This window comes from Leptonychotes weddellii, chromosome 11, assembly GCF_054177405.1.
Source record: "Leptonychotes weddellii isolate Sample4059 chromosome 11, ASM5417740v2, whole genome shotgun sequence".
Classification (NCBI taxonomy): Eukaryota; Metazoa; Chordata; class Mammalia; order Carnivora; family Phocidae; genus Leptonychotes; species Leptonychotes weddellii.
In genome coordinates, this window is record NC_138379.1 from 88,624,930 (window position 1) to 88,646,490 (window position 21,561).

The 21,561-nt window shown below is 39.7% G+C and overlaps 2 protein-coding genes across 2 annotated transcripts in view; one reads left to right on the plus strand and one right to left on the minus strand.

The window, feature by feature from the left end:
• Nucleotides 1-2,699, plus strand: part of LOC145716322 (uncharacterized) — a 68,509-nt gene extending 65,810 nt beyond the window's left edge. The window contains exon 7 of the mRNA XM_081799524.1: nucleotides 2,422-2,699. The gene's annotated coding sequence lies outside the window, so the exon portion shown is untranslated. The remainder of the gene's footprint in view (nucleotides 1-2,421) is intronic.
• A 2,559-nt stretch (nucleotides 2,700-5,258) lies between these two features.
• Nucleotides 5,259-21,561, minus strand: part of FDX1 (ferredoxin 1) — a 28,876-nt gene continuing 12,573 nt past the window's right edge. The window contains exons 3-4 of the mRNA XM_081799523.1: nucleotides 9,802-9,931; nucleotides 5,259-5,403 (exon numbers count right to left, since the gene is read on the minus strand). Of these exons, the coding sequence (XP_081655649.1) occupies nucleotides 5,289-5,403; nucleotides 9,802-9,931 (245 nt within the window). The 3' untranslated portion in view covers nucleotides 5,259-5,288. The remainder of the gene's footprint in view (nucleotides 5,404-9,801; nucleotides 9,932-21,561) is intronic.

Below are 21,561 nucleotides of genomic sequence, written 5' to 3' on the forward strand. Positions count from 1 at the left end.
GGGATCACGACCTGAGCCGAAGGCAGATGCTTAACTGACTGAGCCACCCAGGCGCCCCACATTTGTTTTTGATGTAGTGTTCCATGATTCATTGTTTGCATATAACACCAGCGCTCCATTCAATACGTGCCCTCTTTAATACCCATCACCGGGCTAACCCATCCCCCCACCCCCTTCCCCTCTAGAACCCTCAGTTTGTTTCTCAGAGTCCATAGTCTCTCATGGTTCGGAGAGACTGGATTTTAATAAAAGGGAGGAGCCATCACTGTTGATTTTGTAATTCAAATCTGATCTTAGGTAGACCACATCAGTTGAAATTACTGTACATATGGGAATCCTTTGGCAATTTCACTCGGTCGTACAGGACACAGCTCAAAACTGAGCAGCCAGAGTGTGCTACTTCCCCACAGCAGAGTTCTGTTAAATGGAACCCTGATGGGATTATTAAAACTTCCTCCTAAGTATTTTCTCTCATGCTCAAGAAATGGTTTATCTATCATGCAAGATATAGCCAATGATCATACTTGAAAAACCAGATTGGGCTATCTAGAAATATTTTTGAAATATTGAAAAAAAAAATTTTTTTGAGCTTGATAAACAAAACGTATTTAAATTCCTATGTATATCTCAGTTTAGCAGGAAACAGGTAAGCTGATCATGGTAGAGTGCTATTCTCCCTTTCAGAACAGGTTTCCATGTGGCAGTGTGTTTTAGAGTATTACCAGGAACTCTGTGGTTTGAAAGAACTGATGTTGCTCTAAAAAGTAAACAATTTGTATTTCCATTTTCAGCGACAGGTACTTTCCTTCTTTTACGTTTATTAGAATTGCTCATTATTTTTTTCTTTCAATAAAAAGGCAATGAGTTATTTCCAGCCCACATTCATCGCTGTATTGTTATCCACTTCCTTTTGTAGTTATTACAGGCTAGAAATTGTCAACCCATCGCTATTGCTCAAGGACTTAATACAGGTGGTTATCAATGGACTGTTTCTCTAACATAAAAGATTACAATAAAGCACGTTCATTTTAGCACATTCATCATAGTTAGGCTTAAGATTAATCCTCTGTATACATGTGCTTTTTAAAAATAAGTCTTCTAGGGCGCCTGGGTGGCTCAGTCGGTTAAGCGACTGCCTTCGGCTCAGGTCATGATCCCAGGGTCCTGGGATCAAGTCCCACATCAGGCTCCCTGCTCTGTGGGGAGCCTGCTTCTCCCTCTCCCCCTCACCCTGCTGGTGTTCCCTCTCTCGCTGTGTCTCTCTCTGTCAAATAAATAAATAAAATCTTTAAAAAAATAAAAAAAATAAGTCTTCTAAGTGGGAAAGTCAAAGAATCGAGCCCCAGTCTGCAATTCCTACATAATAAGAATTCTACCTCTGCATTATTACCTAAGGTGGAGATTTTGTCAAGAAGTGATAATCAACAATCACAGTTTTACAGTGTTTTACACTAACGCTCTGCTTTACACTCCACATAGTGCTTACAGTTAAAGATGTTTACACACCTCATCTTTTAAGTAACTAAAAAACGTTGTCCAAAGGATATTATTACACAGATGAGAGAGTAGTTTGGCTGAGGTACTGGGTATAATTATCTCTACTTACCACCTATGTAACCAGAGGCTTGACTGCCTCAAGATGGAACGTTTGTGAGGAGGCGCAGATAGGCCTCAAGAGGTCTTTGTATAATTTTCTATGAATTATAAAGGATTCTCATACAAATACATGGTGAGCACATGTCAAAGATTTATTTAACTCATTAATGAGGGGACCAGCAGAATGACAAAGCTGGTTCAAAGAAGGGCATGAGAAAGTACTACACGCACGCACACATATGTACACGCAGTGGAAAAGAGTGTGGAAGGGGACTGCTCAGGCAGCTGTAAGACAAGATGATGCCCTACAAGGCAAGACACCATAACTCTCTGTTGCCTTTTCTACCAAAAAGAAAGTAAGTATGAGATGAGCATGGCTGCATTCCAAGGCTTAGTGACATAAAACAGGTGGTGGGCTTGATTTGACCTACAGGACATAGTTTGCTAATGCCCCTATCTTAGAAGAACAGGTGATCCTCAGTGCCCAGGTAGACAGTCCTCTAAGTACCACTTTAAAGTGACCTGCTGTGATCTTTTTGCTTTATTTCCAAGTTTTAGATAATTTTTTAAACAGTATCCAGGTCTTCAAACAATAAACCCCATGCTTTTCCCTCACTGCAAAGGAGACCTTACCTTGCTATCTCTCTGAGGCGTACTCAGTCTTTGGAGTTCAGTTAGGAAACAAAGTAAGACTGTATTAAAGATAGGACATTAAAATAAAACTATTAAGAAGAGTGTCTTTCTCAATTTTCCCAGTCTTTGGTTTGCTTGGTTTGGGAAAATAGTCTGTGAACTAACTACCTATCTCTTTTTCACTGCCTTAAGGAATCCTCATTAGGACCAATGGGAAGCCTAAGGCTGATGAGAAATCACTGAGGCCTTCCAAAATACATGATGGCAGACATTCCCAAGATGGAGGAGCGCCCATTTGGAGGCTTGGTCATGACGGTGTCACATGACTCAAGGCGAAAGAGACCATATATCACCTATAGGATCTCAGCACTTGTATTTCAAGAACTACCTACGTACAAGATCTAAGACCAGCAGAGCAACCTGACTTTAGCTCATTCAAAAGCTATTTCATTCAAGGTATGTTTTAAAAAGGTGACAAGTTGAACAATCCTTTTTAATACAGTGGAAATTATGTGATCTCTCAGGAAAACAGGTATGTACTGATTTCTGTTAAGTTGGAGTAAAGAGGCAGGCTCAGTATATAGGCCTATATTGAGCTCATGCAGTCGTATCCATAACAGGAGACTGCCACAGAGCAAGATGCTGGAAGCATATTCTTTTAAGATCCCGTTTTGTTCAACTCAAGTATTTATTATATACCTATTGTGGGATAAATACCGCGATAAGACACTGCAGTTACAAAGCTGAACACGACCCAGTCCTTATTCTTAAAAACTTAATCTATCAAGGGACACGTAATAAGTGCTGCATGTAAGAAAGCTATATAATGCCATATGTAGGAAATGCTATAAAGGGCAGTCCAAGGCAGAGGCCTTGGGCAGATGAGGGAGAGATAAAGACTACTGGGTGAATCAAGCTGAGGGGTCATGGTTTCAGCAACGGCTCATAGACGAGGGAAGCAGAAAGGCACGGTGGCTCTGCTTAATTTTATAACATCAAACCAAGTCTAAAAATTAAAAGACAAGACATTCAGGTGATAAGATGGGCAGATGAGAGAAGGAAAGAGGAATGAAGTCACCGATTAGATGATTTCTTACTAACAGTTTCTGCAGAAGTAACGCCTCTCACTACAGAGATCTTTCCCATCTACTTCGCTCCTCAATGGCCTCTGGTAGATTTAAATTATCTTTTAACCCCCTGTTTCTATTCTGAAATAACCACTCTGTGTCTGCAAGTGATCATGTCTTCCTCCTGCCAGCTGGTTTTCTAATTTTTAAGTTTCTAGAAACATAAACAAAAGAAAATCTGATAAAAACAACTTGATATCATGTGATGTGTTGACACATGAAAGGAATCCTGTTGTTGCTTAACCAAGATCATATTTCTATTCTTAAATATTTCTCTAATAGGAAACAAAGTTTGTGTATAATGTTTGAATACCTTTGAATAGTTTACACTTAGAATAAAGTTTCATGTACTATTTTTAGAAATGTACATACAACACATTATTTCTATTTTTTAATTTATAGAGTGATAAGTTAGCCTATAAATATAGAAATCCATCTAACAAATTCTGATCCAAAATGTGGTTGACCACAAAATTTGAGGGAGTTTAAGAGCAGGACACCAATTAAAATAGTTGTAAAAAAGAAGAAAAAGATGGGAAAACATATAATGAATCTAAGTTCCCCCTTAGAAAACAATTTTTTAAGCAAAATGTAATTGTTCTGATAAATGCTAAATGACTACGACAGAAACCACATGGATCACCATACTTAAGTAGTTATAAAGAAAATAAGAAAACTGTCCTTTAAGACAAAAATTAGACAATATTTTCACAGCGAAAGTTAGGCAAGAGGTTTTCAAAATTCTTATAATCATTCACTTGAAAAACTAATTCACCAGTTCTGAATTACTTATGTTAATTACAGGTTGGTTTTATTTGTGAAAACCAAATACAATATTAAGAGTTAGCCCGTAACCAACAATTATATATACTGTTATGCCAAAGGAAGCTGCCTTTCTTGATGGCAAAATGCAGAGAAATGTTAACTAAAATTATACAGCATTGAAAGGGAACCCATCACTATTCTCTCAGATTTTAACCAACTGTCAGGAAGAAAACTGTTGGGGGAGTTATAGAATAAAACCAATGAACCATCATAATAAAGAATCTTTCAAAATGCAATGTAAGAGCGAAATCCAGCCCTTCTTGAAACGTTTAGAACACTGTTAGAAGGCCAGTCTTCTCAGGCAGTAATGCACCAGAAAGCTAACCTCAAAGTAAGGATTACTGTGGTGACTTTCACCATGTCTGCAAGTTCTCTGACACCCTCTCTTCAAATGATGGGCCAGACTCAGTGCCTCACTGTTCATGGAAAGAAGAGGCAGGAGTGATAGTGCGTGACTTGCAGAACTAAGACCCTGCTTCTGTCTGGCCCCTGAGCCCCCTCACAGGTGCTGGCTCTTGGAAGTCAGCCCCCAGCACTTTTCACTGGATCAAAATTCTGAAATATTTATTTAGAAGGCAGTAATAGTCTTTGAAATTGAGCGGTTTACTGAGCGATTACTTTTGTCCATTATATTCCTAATTTTTCTAGTTTCAGTCTGAACACATAACTTGGAGTAAGAAGATATGGGTTCTAGTACCTATTTTCTAATTTGTTCTATGGCTCTAGATATGCCATTTTAGATCTCTGCCTTCACCCACATCTAACAGGGAAAATAATACCTTTTTTTAACCTAACTTACACGTAATTAGGCATAAGATTTAGGTAAAAATATCTTGCTAAAGTTGCTAAGCAAACATAAGGTAAAATATATAAGGTTCTATAATACTAAGTATTTTCTAATATTTGATTTGCTTTTTATAAGTTAACCAAAATAAAGACTGCATACTTTTAGAACTACAAAATGCAGGAGTTATGGAAGGTCAATTAAAGTGGTAAGGCTAATCATAATAATAAACCCCTTCACCAATGTTCTCACGTAATTACATTAAGAAATAATAATTATAAAAATAGGTAAAATTTTGTGAAAATATTCCAATTTATTCTTGCTTAGGAGTTCTTGCCCACATCCACGGCTTGTCTGGCATCGGCCACAGCATCAGGTACTCGAACTGTCATATTGTCCATAGACTTTGTCAAATAGATTTGGCAGCCCAACCGAGATCTGCATAAAAAAGGGAGAAGTATGGTTTAGGATTAAGCATGTATCATTCACAAGGCAATGCAGTTAACAGGACATTTTCTTACCCAAAGCAGTGAAGGATTTACTTACCTTTTAAATTTCCATTATGTCGAAACACATATACCCAACCCTTTCAAAACAAGAGGCTACATGGAAATGTCAATGTGAAACAGAACACAAAGCACGGTGTGCCGAAGCATTTTCTTCAGTCTCTAGCATCTCCTACAGCTACTGTGTTTCGGTGAAAGGGCTGATGAGCAATGAAATCATCAGAAGGCCCGACAGTGGAGAAGAGAACAGAGGTTTGAGCAACACCAGGAGAATGATTCATCAATCCCCCCAGGCTTTGAAACCACATGGACGAGAAAAGAAAGCTACCCTTTGTAAAACCATTAAAACAAGAAATTTGAAATAAATACATAGACTTAAGTCATCAACTACCAGATGCATATTTTTGCCACATTTTAAGATGCGTCTTAAAATCAGTGGCTTCTGACGATCACAGCTGCACTGGGAGGCGGCAGTCCCGTCAGAGCTGCGAACTCAGTGTTTGACGTGTGTCTTTTCAACTGAGTTGTTGGAAGGGTGTTCATACTCCACGTGGGAATTTAATTATCACTCAAAATAAGTCCAAAAAGACAATGAAAGTTACAAATACAGAAGCATACACAGCAGGACATAAATCTGGTATGAGTAAAGCAAGTATTTGTCATTGAAAGAACTGTAATACCATTTTCTTTTTTTTTCCTTCGGAATTACTACCAATTTTATTTTATTTATATTTTACTTTTTTAACAGTGATGTACAAAGCTATGTCTAGATAAGTATAAAAAGCTCTATTATTTTTTTTTTAAGATTTTATTTATTTATTTGAGAGAGTGAGAGAGAGAGCGCAAGAGGGGGTAGGGTTAGAGGGAGAAGCAGACTCCCTGCCGCACAGGGAGCCCGATGTGGGACTCGATCCCGGGACTCCGGGATCATGACCTGAGCCGAAGGCAGTCGCTTAACCAACTGAGCCACCCAGGCGCCCTAAAAAGCTCTTTTAATATGCACAAAATGTCAAGTGATAACTTTGTACCAGTATTTCAATCAGCAGTGCTTTTCTCTTTGAGGCACATAAAAACAAATATATTAGTGTTAGAGTCAAATTGCCTACACTTTGATGGAATACGGCATGCAGGTCTTGGTTTCATTAATGTACCCATCCAGCATTTACTGAGCATCAGTGGGTGTGCAAAGAACAGCACCTCACTTCCATCGCTGGGTGGGGGGTGCCCGGGATGCGGTAAGGAGGCAGCAGCAGGGTACAGCCAACCAGCCAGTGGGCCAGAACCCAGCGCTGCACAGGGCACATTCACAGGCAGCTTTCCTAACCTAATCCTAAAGCTGAAGAGTAAGCAGGTTCCTCATAGGACTGCTGTGGGAATTAACTACCAATATCAGTATGAAGGAGGGAACTTTCAATCAATCAGAAGAGATGAGACACATTTGCAGATAATTAACCTGTGAGATTGTGACCAATGCTACAGAGAGAGAAAGCCAGAAGGTCTGAGAAGAAAGAAGAAAGCACTTCCTTCTGGCCAGGGGAGATGGTACTTGGAATGGGCTTTAAAGAGGGGGAGGATGTAATATTTAATAAAAGCTAAAGGAGGAAGGCATGTGCGGCAAGGGTAACAGGGATTCAGGGCATGTCTGAGGCAATGTGGGTCTTCCACTTGGCTTGGCTACTGTGCAGGGAGGGTGATGGGCTAGAACGGCCACCAGGCCACAGACAGCTCTGAACACCAAAGAAAGTGTGAGCAATGAGGGACCACTGGGAAGTTTTTGAGCAAGGGAGTACGTATGACCATAGGAAATACTGACTTCTGATAGAAAAAATCCCCTTCTACCAGTAATTCCTATTTGCTGATTACAAATAGCCCTGACAGTACTCAATTATGCCTTTAGTTCTGTCTGCAGGACAGAAATGTGGCGAGCCAATTTAGACAATTCATGTGGACTGTGGCGAGTCCTAGGGAGACTGCTGGCTATTCCTGGTGTTCCCATCAAGACAAAATAATGCCAGTAAGGCACTTTTAATGGAGTAAGCGAGACAGAGATGGAGACACAGCTGTTGGTGAAGGGGCCGCTTACAGCAAGCGCAGAGAGAGAACAGGAAGCATGTTACGGGAACCCAGGGAGACAAGGCAGCTGTGCCCTGCGGCTCTGTTCTCCCCTCCCCCTCCACCTCCTTGCTGGACGTCCAGCCCAGGGAGAAAGTGTCTATACCTGCAGACCAGGAGACAGACCACGAGGTGGCCTTGATTTCACCCGGAGTTCCAAAAAATTCTGACACTGTGCAAACCTGGACGGTATGTTCTCCAGTGCCCTTTGCCATCTATACCCAACAGTGGAAATACACTGGGGGTGGGGGGTTACTTTACCCCTAAGGGTTGGTTTTCAGTTCAGAGAAGTACAAGATCAAACGACTGTGGGGCCCAGTATAACCGATTCACACCAGGGCTCTGTCATTCTCTAGCTGTGTGGCCTTAAGCATATCTCATAGTTAAGCCTTATTTTTCTACCTACGAAACGGTGATGATACTGCCTAACCCTGAAGGGTAGAAATAATCACTGTCAAGTACCTAGGCATGATAGTAAGTATCCGGCACATACACTGATATTTTTATCATTACAATGCTAAAAACTATTTAACAAGTGCTTTCTCCCCCAGACGCTGTTCTAAGAGCTTCCCACGACAACCCAATGAGGCAGGTACTATTCTCATCCGCATCTTACAACTACAGAAACTGAGGCCTCTGTGTACATTACCCCTGGAAATTGGTGGTGCCAGGCAATGACTATCATCAAATACTGATTCACAGGTAAATTCCTGAATTTCTCCTTCTATCGACCATTAATTTCACAACTAGTTGGTGATGCCCTATGGTGAATCAGGCCCTGGAGATACAGGAAAAAGGTGACCAGTAACCACTGTAAGTGCCGTGTGAGCCCGTGTATCACCAGTCCATTAGTAATCAAGGTGAAGAATACCCTATAATAAACATTAAACAAAGTGTTTTATCTTAAAAATTAAAGACATTTACATAGCACTTAACTTTAAAAGACCTGCAGGAACCAAAAGACAGAATTTCCTTGTGTCTTTGTTGTGGAACTCTGTGGTACCCCAGAAATCATTTAGATGTGGTTACTGGCTTTGAGCAAACTTATTTTCATTCCAGATATGCCCCAGTGATTTATAAGTGCTCCCTGTGAGAAGCACTGTTCTCTTTCCCCACGACAGTCATTGGGTGCGTTCTGTGTGCTACTCCTCCCAAAAACAGGTGTCGACAGAGAATGTGGCACCTGAAGATGGGAAGGGGGGGACGGGGCCGTGGCAGCTACAGTCCACTTTGCTCTGAAGCCTAAAGAGACCCTGTTTTCCCAGGTTCTCCTGCTGGGGTACCAGTCTCACTGCCACCAACGGGGAAATGAACCACAAAAGGGAATAAAGTGATCTTCACCTCTAAATAAATACTAATGACCTAAACATTTTCGGGCAGATTAAATAAGATGGTTGATGTTAAGGATTTAACAAAATTATGATTATATAATATATACAATATCAAGCTATTGTTATTACTATTATTTTTAATTTCTTAAACAATTATTTTTCATGAGGGTCACCAAATTATGGTCAAACGCCAAAGCCAACCTTAATTAAGTCCTCATGATCTTGCCCCCTTGAAATAGTAACTCAACTAGCTACCTCCTCTGACTCCAACCAAAAGACAGGTAATTTTTAAAAATAAAGTATCACTCAATATCACTTGTTACTATAAATCTTACTACTTTTAAGAGTATTCTACCTATTATTAATATCAAGAATAAGCTCTGATTAAATTACTATTAAGGTACACTTAGAAACAGAACTATTCATTTTAATATAGTTACTATTATATATGAAGTTTCTTTAAAAATTCTTTCAAGTAGGTAAAACTTCCCATGATAATTTCATCCAATTATCAAATCTGTCCTTCAAGAACACCATAAAAAGCATTAAATTGAATCCCAACTCATTAAATTGTGATAAATATTAATCCCTGGAATAAAAATAGACTAAAGAAGATTTATTAGGATCTAGAACTTACACCTTCTATACCTTCAATGGATTTTTTTTTTTTTTACTTTAGCAGAAAGGAAAGTTTCATAAAGGTGAAAACTGTAGAGTGAGAACAACAACAAAAAAAAGTCCCACATTTGATATTCAAAGTTTGTGACTGTTATCTATCTGTGCCAGGAGATCACTCTTCTATGCGTGGGTCTGGTCTCAGATACGAACTACTCAAAACTTTATCTTCCCAGATTATTAGTATAGCTGAAGTGGTCCTAAAATCTTACCTATCTGTTAGTCCATATGCCAGATCGAGCATGTCATTCTCCTCATCAGTGACTGCTTCTAACTTCTCAAATATGTGCTCTTCAAAGATGAGGTGACAGGTGGAGCAGGCCAAGGTTCCCTCACATGCACCTACGAGAGCAACACACATTGAACACACTCCCCCTACATTAAACACAATTCAGATCTAGTTTGAACTAATTATTGCTAAATTTTAGAATCAGCATTAGCATACAGAAATGGTAGGACTTTATTTCTGAATAATAATGAGATTTTGGGAAAACCCCGCCACCCCTCCTGCCCTGAGCACACACACAATTTGAAATCACTTTCATATATGGTTTCAAAAAGGTTCTGAGCTAAGTGCTGTGAAGGGAAACACAAAAATACACAATGTTAGTATCAAAGAGCTTACAAGTTAATAAATTCAGACATGCATGCATAGAACAATGTATGCATTTTTAAACTTACATAATAATAATTTATATAATAGTGTAAGTTATTTACCTTTATTCTGGAGAGCTGAACACAACTGATGAAGCCTTGTGGTGTATGAGAAGAATTAGAAAGCAACCAAACCTATGTCTAAATCAAATTAAATATTTCTCCCTCTCGATCTCTCCTCGTAATCAAGATAGAATCAAGTAAGTCATTTAAGAATTATATTGGCTTTAAAATAATGAGATAAGACTATTTCTCCTGTCCTGTTTTTTAAGTTATTAATTTGCCAGTTATTTTCTGAGTGCCTATTACATGCCAGGACTGTGAAAGGGGAACTGAAAAGTCGAGCGCAACCAAACCATGACTGGATCTGCTCCACAACATCTCTGTCGCAGGGGTTACCTAGCCTCTGCTTGAAAACCTCCTGACAGAGCTACACAGTGTCAGCCAGCCAGTTCCGCACTGGGCTTCTGCCCAGCGAAGCCTGTCACGCTGTAACTTCTAGCTACTGATCCAAGTCTATCCCATAGAGTCCAGTCCTTCTTCCCCCCACCCACCCCACTGTGCATCGTGATTTGCTATATGTACACAACATGAAAGGATCCCCCCCACCTAATTCATTAATACACCCACCACCTCATAGATCTATCTTTTTTGTGGTTTTTTGGTGAGAACATTTCAGCTCTATTCTCTTAGCAAATGTCAGTTATCAGCTGTTATCAGTCATAATCACCACGTTACACATTAAATCCTCAGATCTTATTCATTTACAGCTGCAAGTCTGTATCCTTTTACCAACCTCTCCCTATTTCCCCACCCCCTGGCAACCACTTTTCTACTCTGTTCTTGTAAGAATTTTATTAACAGTTCATTTAGTGAATCTTTCTTCTAAACAACAGCTTTTCATATATTTGAGAATGTCCCTCTCCAGGCTGAGCATACCTAGCTACTTCAAGTTTGTCTTACATAAAAACAGCTCTAAATCCCATTCCCCCAGTCTGGTTGAGCTTGTCTTTCAAAAATGGGAGTCCAAAGAAGGATCTGACAAAACAGAATTACACAGAATCATGTTCTGGTTAAATTCCACCTGAAAAAGTTATTCTGGCTTGTTTTTTAAATAATTTTTAAGTTATTTAAATACTCCTAGAGTCCTAGGAGTAACTTCAGTTTGATTTAGATTCTCTTTTGGTCAATAAACAATACATAAAATATATAACTGTTATCAATAACGAGTAACCTGCTTAATTTTCCTCCAAATGAATTAATCATTTTAACAAGAGTTGTTCCCTCATAATATAAGCATTTGTCATTCACTTTATTATCTAAAAAAAAAAAAAATCAAGAAAGAAATGAGAGACTTCCCATTTTTACCAAATCTAATTCAAAGCAGCAACAGGATTAAGTAGAGAGAGACCATATGGTGAAGTACAGGAGTTACAGGTGGGCTCTGGAGCCAGACTCTCAGGCTTCAATTCCAGCATCACCTCGACCTACTTTACCCTCCACACCTCAGTTCCCTCCCTAGTAACTATACCAGCCTCACATGGTAGTTGCAAGAATCACATACGAGTGTTTACTTAACATATGTGCTTGCGACCATGATAGATAGGTAGTAAGCCCGATACAAGTGTATTATTGTTGTTGTTGTCATTAATCATGTACTGGTATTATTATTATGTGTTAATACCGTTAGTTGGAAGTTGTAAGGAATCTTAAACTAATTCAACTTTCTTTTTAAATACAACAGGAATTAAACCCAAGAAGTTAAATACTAAAGGTCATATTGCTAGTTAGAGATGAGTCACAACTTCAACTAAGTTTCCCGCTGTTGAAGATAACTAGTTCCTGCCACTCCATAATCTAAGTCACCTTAAATATTAAATATACATAATCTAATAAACATATACATAGGGGCGCCTGGGTGGCTTAGTCGGTTGGGCATCCAACTCTTGGTTTCAGCTCAGGTAATGATATCAGGGTTGTGGGATCAAGCCCCACGTCAGGCTCCGTGCTCTGCATGGAGTCTGCTTGAGTTTCTTTCCCTCTGCCCCTCTTCTCCACATGCTCTCTCTCTCTGTCTCTCTCTCAAGTGAAATATATATACACATACACACACACACACAAATATATACACACACCAACTGGTTAATTGAACAAGTAGCTGACTTTTCTATTTTTGTGTAAATTTGAAACATTTCACACAAAAAAGTAAATGGATCTATTTTACTTAAAAGAGAGGGGGGCTTCATATATATATCTCAAGTTCAAAAATTCCTGCACTGAAAGGAAAATTGCTATAGTGTGACCCTGAAGACCCACCACACTGTCTCCTGTATCCCAGACAATTCTCTCAAGGGCCTCCTTTTTTTTTTTTTATCTGTATAATGACTGAGGTAGATGATTTCTAAGGACTTGTGGCCCCAATATGTTATGACCCCACAGAGAACCAAAATTCTTTTTTTTTTTTCAATATTTTATTTATTTATTTGAGAGAGAGAGAGAGAGCGCATGAGAGCGGGGAGGATCAGAGGGAGAAGCAGACTCCCTGCCAAGCAGGGAGCCCGATGTGGGACTCGATCCCGGGACTCCAGGATCATGACCTGAGCCAAAGGCAGTCGCTTAACCAACTGAGCCACCCAGGCACCCAAGAACTACAATTCTTAATGGCTTGTTCAGTAGTATTCAATAAACATATACTTATCTTGATTCCTCTTTTCATCTCAATGATACCCAGTCAAGACAAACTCAAAACTAAAATGGCAAATCCCTCTAGAGATACTGTAGGACAAAAATCAGGAAATCCAGCCTCCTTTTGTCTTTAAAATGTAAGTCAAACAATCCTTACAAGATATTTCAAGCAACTTTCTTAATTTAAAAAGCTTATACTTCCCTTCAGAGTTAATGTTATTGAAAAAAACTGAATCCTGACAATGGAAGGCCATGTGTGACAGAAGATGCAAGAAAACAGAAATCACAGTTCCAGGCAGGATGAGGTGTGTGGAGCCTGCAGAAGCAATGGACCGAGCATGGAAGGTCTCCCATGTTCTCCTAAGGAGCTTGAACTTGCTCCATTAGCCCATTATTCTTCTCCACCTTGTCTCCCGACACACTGGGTAGGTAGCTGACATGCTCAGGTAACCAAACATCTTTCACGGTGGGTTGCCACAGAGATGAGAGTGTCTAGGGGGTTATGGACACCTGTCCCTCCACCTGTCCTCTCCCAGATTCAGCCCCTGGAGAGGTGGTGGTTATGAACCTGCTGTAGGTTACGGGAAGCTGCTAAAGGATTTTGCGCAGGAAAATGACGTGGCATGTCTTATTTTGGAGAGATCTCACTGGTGGCTGTGTGTAAAGGATGGATATGAGATGAATAAGACAGAAGCAAAAACCATGAGATTTCACCGGGGGGGGGTAAAAAGATGGAAGGAAGTAGAGAGAGCCAAGGAGAGACCCCCTCCTAGAAAGGGAGTCAAAATAAGAATGTTCCAAATAGTAGAGAGAGAGCCAGAGAGGTGCAATGTGAGAAAAGCCCAGGGAAGAGGAGAGTGCGTACAATATGGTCTCAATCATCTTGGAATGGAGAGAAAAGTTCATATGCCCAATAAATCCCTCTGGAAAAATTCAGGACATTCCTTTTTGCACCACCTGGTCAGATGAAATGAAGAGTTACCAACCATGTTCCAGCTCTTCATATGCTTTCAACTCTCTTCCCTAGGAAACTTGAATTCTTTTAACCTTCTCTTAAAGGTTTTATTTTCATTCTCTAGTATAATTTTCATTGCCTTCTCAGGAAATTTGCCAACTGTTTCCACATCTTGCTTAAGTTGCCAAACTCAGACCTGAAGAGGATTCTAATAAGGACTGGACAAAGGTTGCGTATATACAGAAGATTAAACTTTTGGTTCCTACGAGCTAAGTTCCTATTATACATTCTAGTCTTGTGTTTACTCTTTAAATCAATGCACTACATTCATGATCACCCCTTATTTTATGGTCTCTTCCAAACTTTGTCTGCCATAAGCTGTCAACAGGTGTGCTTTTCTTATTCTTTGGATTAGGAAGAAATCAAATATAATAGAGACCTTTAGACTCAGAATGAAATCAACTCAGCCAGTATCAGATGGCTAACACTGCACCAGACAAACACACAGTCATGTTGTGCTCTAAGTGTCGCTTTTGAAAAAAATTCTACAGCAAAGATTCACAAGACCTCATGAATCACTTATTAGAAGAAACAATCCTACAAAACCCCCAATATAATAAAACAATCTGAGCATTATTTTTTTTTTGAGATTTATCCTGTATGTACTACTTTAAAAAAAAAAAAGGAAAACTTATAGAAAATAGTGAAGACATGTCTCTGAAAAAAGTACTTAGGAGGAAAAAATACATTTTTTTTAAAAAGCCTAAAACTGTGAGAAGAACAAGAGGCTATTTTAGAAAAAAGATTACTCCTTTTTTTTGTTCTTTTTTCATCTCATAAAAAATTATTTCTTGATGGCAATTTCTTCCAATTTAATAGGTTCCTGGTCTTACAGTTAAAGGTAGTCCCCCAAATAGTAAGCACCTGACTTTTGCCCTTTTGGGATATAGTTGTATGAATTTTAACACATTTTTAGTTTGTATAACCACCACCACAATCACAATACAGAACAATTTCATCACCCCCAAAAATTCCCTTGGATTGCTCCTTTGGGGTCACACCTCCCCCATCCCTAACCCCTGGTAACCACTGATCTGGTCTCCATCCTATAGTTTAGTCTTTTCAGAATGTTGTATAAATATAAACATACAGTATGTAACCTTTTGAGACTGGCTTCTTTCACTCAGCATAATGCCTGTGAGACTCATCTAAGTGGTCTCGTGCACCCACGACTCATTCCTACTTACTGCTCCCTTTGACCCTGTGGCCAACTCCCGGTGCACACTCCCAAGGGTACCAAGAGTGAGCATATGCATACGACTAGTAAGCATGCACACAAAGCCAGCCTGAATCTACGGGCCTGGGAGAGACTGCCCTTGGAAAAGTAAAAGGAAAGTTGTCAGCACACAACCTGGCGCTGCAGAATCCGCAAGAAGGCACATAAACTTAAGAATGTGCCACAAGAGGGAGCAAGCATGCAGGTAAATCCACTGAAGGCCCAAGAAAGCCTCAGAATCCCTAGCAGGGCTGACAAAAATTTCCCTCCCAAAGTCGGTCAGTGAAGACTAGAGGAGGTGACTATCTGCAGATGTGAAGACAGCAACACGAGATTTTGAGGACCGTGAAAAATCAAGGAAACACAACACCACCAAGAGAACACAATAATCTTCTAGTAACTGACCCCAAAGACAAGAACATCTGCTATTTACCTGATAAAGAATTCCAAATAGAATAGTTTCAAGGAAACTCAATGAGCCATGAAAAAACACTGAAAGACAATTCAATGAAATCAGGAAAACGATGCATGAACAACATGGTAAGTTTAACAAAGAGCTAGAAATCATGAAAGAGAACCAAATAGAAATTCTGGAGCTGAAGAGCACAATGAATGAAATGGAAAATGCAATAGAGACCATTCACAACACAATGGACCAGGCAGAATGAAGAATTCGCGAATCAGAAGATAGGACCTCTGAAATTTTCCAGTCAGAGGGAAAAAAGAAAAAAAGAATGGAAAAGCATAAGAAAGCCTATGTGATCTACTGGTGTTTTGACCATCGAAACAAACAATCCATGAATTCCTAGATTCCCAGATGGAGAAGAGAGGGAGAAGACAGCAAAAAGCTTATTTAAAGAAGTAATGGCTAAGAATTTCCAAAATCTTGGGGCGCCTGGGTGGCTCAGTCATTAAGCGTCTGCCTTCGGCTCGGGTCATGGTCTCAGGGTCCTGGGATCGAGCCCCGCATCGGGCTCCCCGCTCAGCGGGAGGCCTGCTTCTCCCTCTCCCACTCCCCCTGCTTGTGTTCCCTCTCTCACTGTGTCTGTCAAATAAATAAATAAAATCTTTAAAAAAAAACAAAAAACAAAAAACAATTTCCAAAATCTGGTAGAGATTTGAACATGCAAATTCATGAAGCTCAAAAGTCCCCAAACTCAACTTGAAGAGATCTTCTTCAAGACACATTATATAAATAAAACTGCCAAAAACCAAAGACAAAAGGAATCTTAAAAGCAGCAAGAGAAAAGCTTGTAATTTGCAAGGGAATCCCCATAAGGCTATCAGTGGATTTCTCAGCAGAAACCTTATAGGCCAGAAATACCAGGATGACATATATGACGTGCTGACAGGAAAAACTCCAACCAAAAATACTCTGACAAAGTTGTCCTTCAGAAATGAAAGAGAGACAAAGACTTTCCCAAACAAAAGCTCTCTCTAAAATAAAATCTTTAAAAATAATAATAATAAAATATACTTAGGTGAACACTTCAAATAAAACCTTTTACATTACCATCTCCACCTTTCAAATAATCAAAAATACTTAGCATAGACGATAACTGGACTTAAGGACACATTATAGCCACATTGGTATTAGCCCCTGGTGCCAGCATTTTATCTGTCATCCTTGCCTGGTTATACAGCAATTTTCATGAACTTAAAGGTATGCACACTTTATGCTGCTTTTGTCGGCACTCTGGCTAATGATTAAAAGTTCTCTTAAATTAACAGTAACACGTATCATGACAGGTTTTTGGCTTTCTTCATAGCTTTTCGTCACATCTAACTTCTATTCCAAAATAACTGATTTTCAGATGCATTTTTCAGCATTAGCACTTAATGAATGCTTGGCTGAAACTGTTACAGGCTTTAAAAATATTCAATTATAACCAGAGTTTAAAATATCAGCACTAGAGGCAACAAAATCATACCGACATTCAGATTTCTATGAACAGCAGTCTACATGATAGTGACTAAGGATGGCATCACTTTAGCTACAATAACAAATGTAAAATTTACAGTTCACACAGCCTATCACATGGAAACTATGGGATTTGTGACAAACTTTCAGTTTTCACAGTACTTCTGATTTTGCTAAAGTAAGACCCTTAATACTGTTCATCTGCAAAATTTCAAATTCACATAATTTAAAAATTATCTTAATAAGTAAGTATGGTTATTGGCTAATCTCAAGGTTGGTAATAAATAAAATTTCTGAGTTTGGTTTTTTTTGTTTGTTTTTTAAGGGGGTGAGGGAGAGGGAGAGAGAATCTTAAGCAGGCTCTAGGCCCAGGCTCGATCCCACGATCCTGAGATCACGACCTGAGCTGAAATCAAGAGTTAGACGCAAACGAATGAGTCACCCCGGCACCCCCAGATTGAGTTTTGTTTTTTGTTTTTTACAAAGCTAATATTAAGTTCTTATGCAAATGCGCAGAAATTCTTGCCATATTAATTCCCAGAGAAAGGTATCTACAGACTATTGCTCCTTTCCTTTCACATAATTTGAGTGTTTGCCAACAGGGAAAAGATCATTTTGCATACATGTGTGCACGTGTATCTTATATTAAGATTATTTTGTAGAGATATGATGCTAACAAGGAAGACTGCCCACCTCGACCTAATCCCTTTCCCTCAAGAGTCCAGAGAATAACTCTATTATATATTAAAAATATGAAACCATATATAAGTATAAAATCTAATTTTGTAAAGTTTGATCTAGCATAGCCAGTAACACAGTATTAACAATAGGGAGTCAATAAACATAATCAGAATACATACAGATTTATGTGAACATTATCAGGATCTCCCAATTTGAATAATTTCCCTCAAAAGAGACATGAAGGAAATAAATGATACAGCAGGAAAAACCCAAGGTCTGAGATAATAAACTAGGTGAATTTGATCAGAGAGGTATAACTGCCCCCTAGTGATGGAATATGATAATACACTCTGAAAACTTCAAAGATCCTCTGAAAGATCTACATCAATAACTGGAAAGTAAAAAAAAAAAAAAAAAAGTTGGAAATAAGCAGGCTTTTAAGAGTGTTGCTTCCAAAATTTACCACTTTTTTTCCTTTTTACTCATTACTTCATATACAGAGAGGAATAAAACAGGAATGATTTTATCGTCCATCACAGTCTTTGAGGAGGAAGCAAACGAAGGAATATATAATGAACATACTGTGATAAATGCAATGAAAGAAACAGGATGCTGTGATGGAGACTAAAGGGCTCAGGGCAGTGAGAGACTGGGTGGTTGGGCAAAGTGTCACTGAGGAAGTAACACATAACCTGAGCCTAGGCAGATGAAAATCCCATGTACAGGAGAAAGGACAGAGGGGGTGTCCCAGGCAGAGAAACATGTGAAGTGTGTATGAAGTCTCAAAGTAAAAATTCTGGGTGAGGTCAGCTCTTGAGAAAAGGCCAGTGGGGCCAAAGTGAGAGAAAGAATGGTGAGAAATTTGGTAGAAGAAGGGCAGTGGGGCCTCTTAGGCTGGGGTAAGGAGTGTGATTTGTATCCTAAGTGACACGGGAGGTTACTCATGCTTTTCAGTCAGGGGACATGCTTGCTGTGTGTTAACGACACATCACCCCAAGTGCGGGGCTCAAGAGCGGGAGCAGGTCCGCACAGTTCCCAGCGGGCAGCGGCTGGTCAGCCCCACGCGGGGACTGCAGGGATGCAGGGGTGCGGGGAGACATAGTCTGGAGGCACCGCTGACAGGAGCTGCTGATGGCACTAGGGGTACAGGAGAAGCAAGAAAAGCCAGAGACACTCTCCAGTTTGGGGCTCCAGCAGCTGAGCGATGCTCACTGATGGCAGGAGAGACCCGAGGAAGAACTAGTTTCGGTGGCGAAAAGAAAAGATCAAATGCTATTTAGGTATGTTGACTTTAAAAGGCCTATGCAATTTCCAAGAAGAGAAGTAAAGTAGAAAGTTGGATCTGTAAGTCCAGGGCTCAGGGGAGAGGGGAGCTAACAAGGTAAATGCAAGAATTTATGGGCACCTACATGGGGTTTAGGGTCACAGAAGGGCTGAGGAGACCTGGGGAGAAGTTATAAAAAGGACTCTGTACTTGGTCAGCCTCCCTTGAGTAGGACTTATGAGGGCAACACAAAGGATCTCCGCATTCAACATTAGGAATAAACCAAACAGCCACCCCCAGACTTCTTGACCCCATTTCCTTCGTCTTTATTCAAGAAAGTGGCTTGGGCTTCGCTCTATCGTTAGTGAACCCGGTTTAGCTTATCTCAAGTTTATATTTACATGCCCAAATTTCTGGACATGTTCAGGTCGTTGATATTTAAAGCTTTTCTCCTGAGACCACATAAGTGAATGCAGAATTCTCATCAAACTACTAAAGATTGTGTCATTAAATTTTCTATATTCCTAAGGTAGTAATGGGAAAAGATTCTTCCAGTGGTTACCTCAGTAGGATGTGAAATCTTTTAAGATTTTATTTATTTATTTAAGAAAGAGAGAGCATGAGCGGGGGGGGAGGGGGGGAGGGAGAAGCAGGCTCCCCCCCAAGCAGGGAGCCCGATGCAGGGCTCGATCCCAAGACCCTGAGATCATGACCTGAGCTGAAGGCAGACGCTTAACCGACTGACCCACGCAGGCGCCCCTGGGGAACCTTTTCCGATGTATTTTTTAAATGGTCTATAATGAACAATGAACCTATATTAATGACCTTATTAATAACAGTAGCTAATGTTTACTTTAAGCACTTACTTTGATTAGCTCATTTGATCTTTCCAGAAGCCTCATAAGGTAGATACTAACATTATTCCCACTCTACCCTCAGAAAGACAAGGTATGGAGAGGTTAGGTTCCTAACCCCCGGTCACAAAGCTGGTGACGTGGCAGAGCTGAGAATCAGACCTATGCCCGGAGACTCTATTCTTACCCATTCCAACTAACGGCCTTCAAAAAAAATTTTTTTTTATTGTGACTCTCAGTATGAATTCCATTCTACACCATGACCCAGCACACATATACTTTGTAAAATAGCTAAACAAACAGTTCATGAAATAATACCCTTGCAAAAGATCATGTGTTTTTATATATTCTGTTCTGATTTCCTTAAAATGCTTGTTGGGAACTACTAAATTGGTTTCATGATCCACTAATGGTTGCAACCTGCAGTTTGAAAAACAGCATACTGCAATACACAGTCATTAATGATGAAATATTTTCAAATTTTTAAAAAGATACTTTGAGGTATTAAGATCACAATACTTATGCTTGCTTTGATTTAGAAGGAATTAATGAAAAGCAACTCAAGAAAATTATCTACTGCAAATAAAGCATTTATAATGCTTTCAGAAAAAACCGTGGCTTCAACAGAGGTTGAAAACCATTTAAATAAATGTTTAAAGTTAGTTTTCATTTTTATGATTTTTTTTTTGTCAAATAGCACATTTAAGACAGCTTTTGCTAACCAAGAAAACAAATAATACCTCATCAGAAAAACAGGCAAATAATTTGAGCAAACAATTTAAAAACAAACTCTCCTAGGTAATTTTATCCCTAGAATTTATTGCAAGGAGATTATAAAACATATACATAAAAAAGTACTTCTGAGGATGTTCACCTTAAGTTTATTTACAATAGTTGAAAATTGGAAGCCACATAAATGTCCAAAGAAAGAGATGGATAAGTCATGGCATATCCATATAACAGGAAAACATACAAACATTGTATTTATTTTTTTAAGACTTACTCGAGAGAGAGAGCATGCACAGAAGTGGGGATGGGCAGAGAGAGGGAGGGAGAGAATCCCAAGCAGACTCCACACTGAGCGCGGAGCCCGACGTGGGGCTGGATCCCATGACCCCGAGATCACGACCTGAGCCAAAACCAAGAGTCAGACGCCCAACCGACGGCACCACCCAGGCGCCCCCAGACATTTTGAACGATGTTTACAAAAGAATATTTAATGTAAGATACTCTCTCATAGAATATTCAATGGGGAAAAAAAACCCAACACATTTAAAACCAATCATCTTTTTTTATGCAAGGGATGCTAGTCCCAAAATTCTCACAGAAATCAAAACTCAAGTTGAGACTAATTTTCCCATAGAAACAAATGCCAAGAGGGGCCGGGCAGGAGTGCTGGTCCGCACTTCCAGCCCACAAGCAGCAGCTGCTACAGACAGAGGCCCGGGCACACGGCGGCATGCCCACAACTCCGACCCTGGCCTTGATTTCCAGATTTTTCTGAGCTTACAAATATTTTGCTTTTTTAAAATCCTACTTTCTAAGCACTTTTGCTCATACAGTCTCTACTCCTCAATTAACAGCACCGAAGGTCAGGGCGATTGTTTAACCTTCATCTTCCAGTGTTAGGTCACAGTGGCTCGTTCGGGGGTGTACTCCAGAGCCACGCACGCCATCGCCGG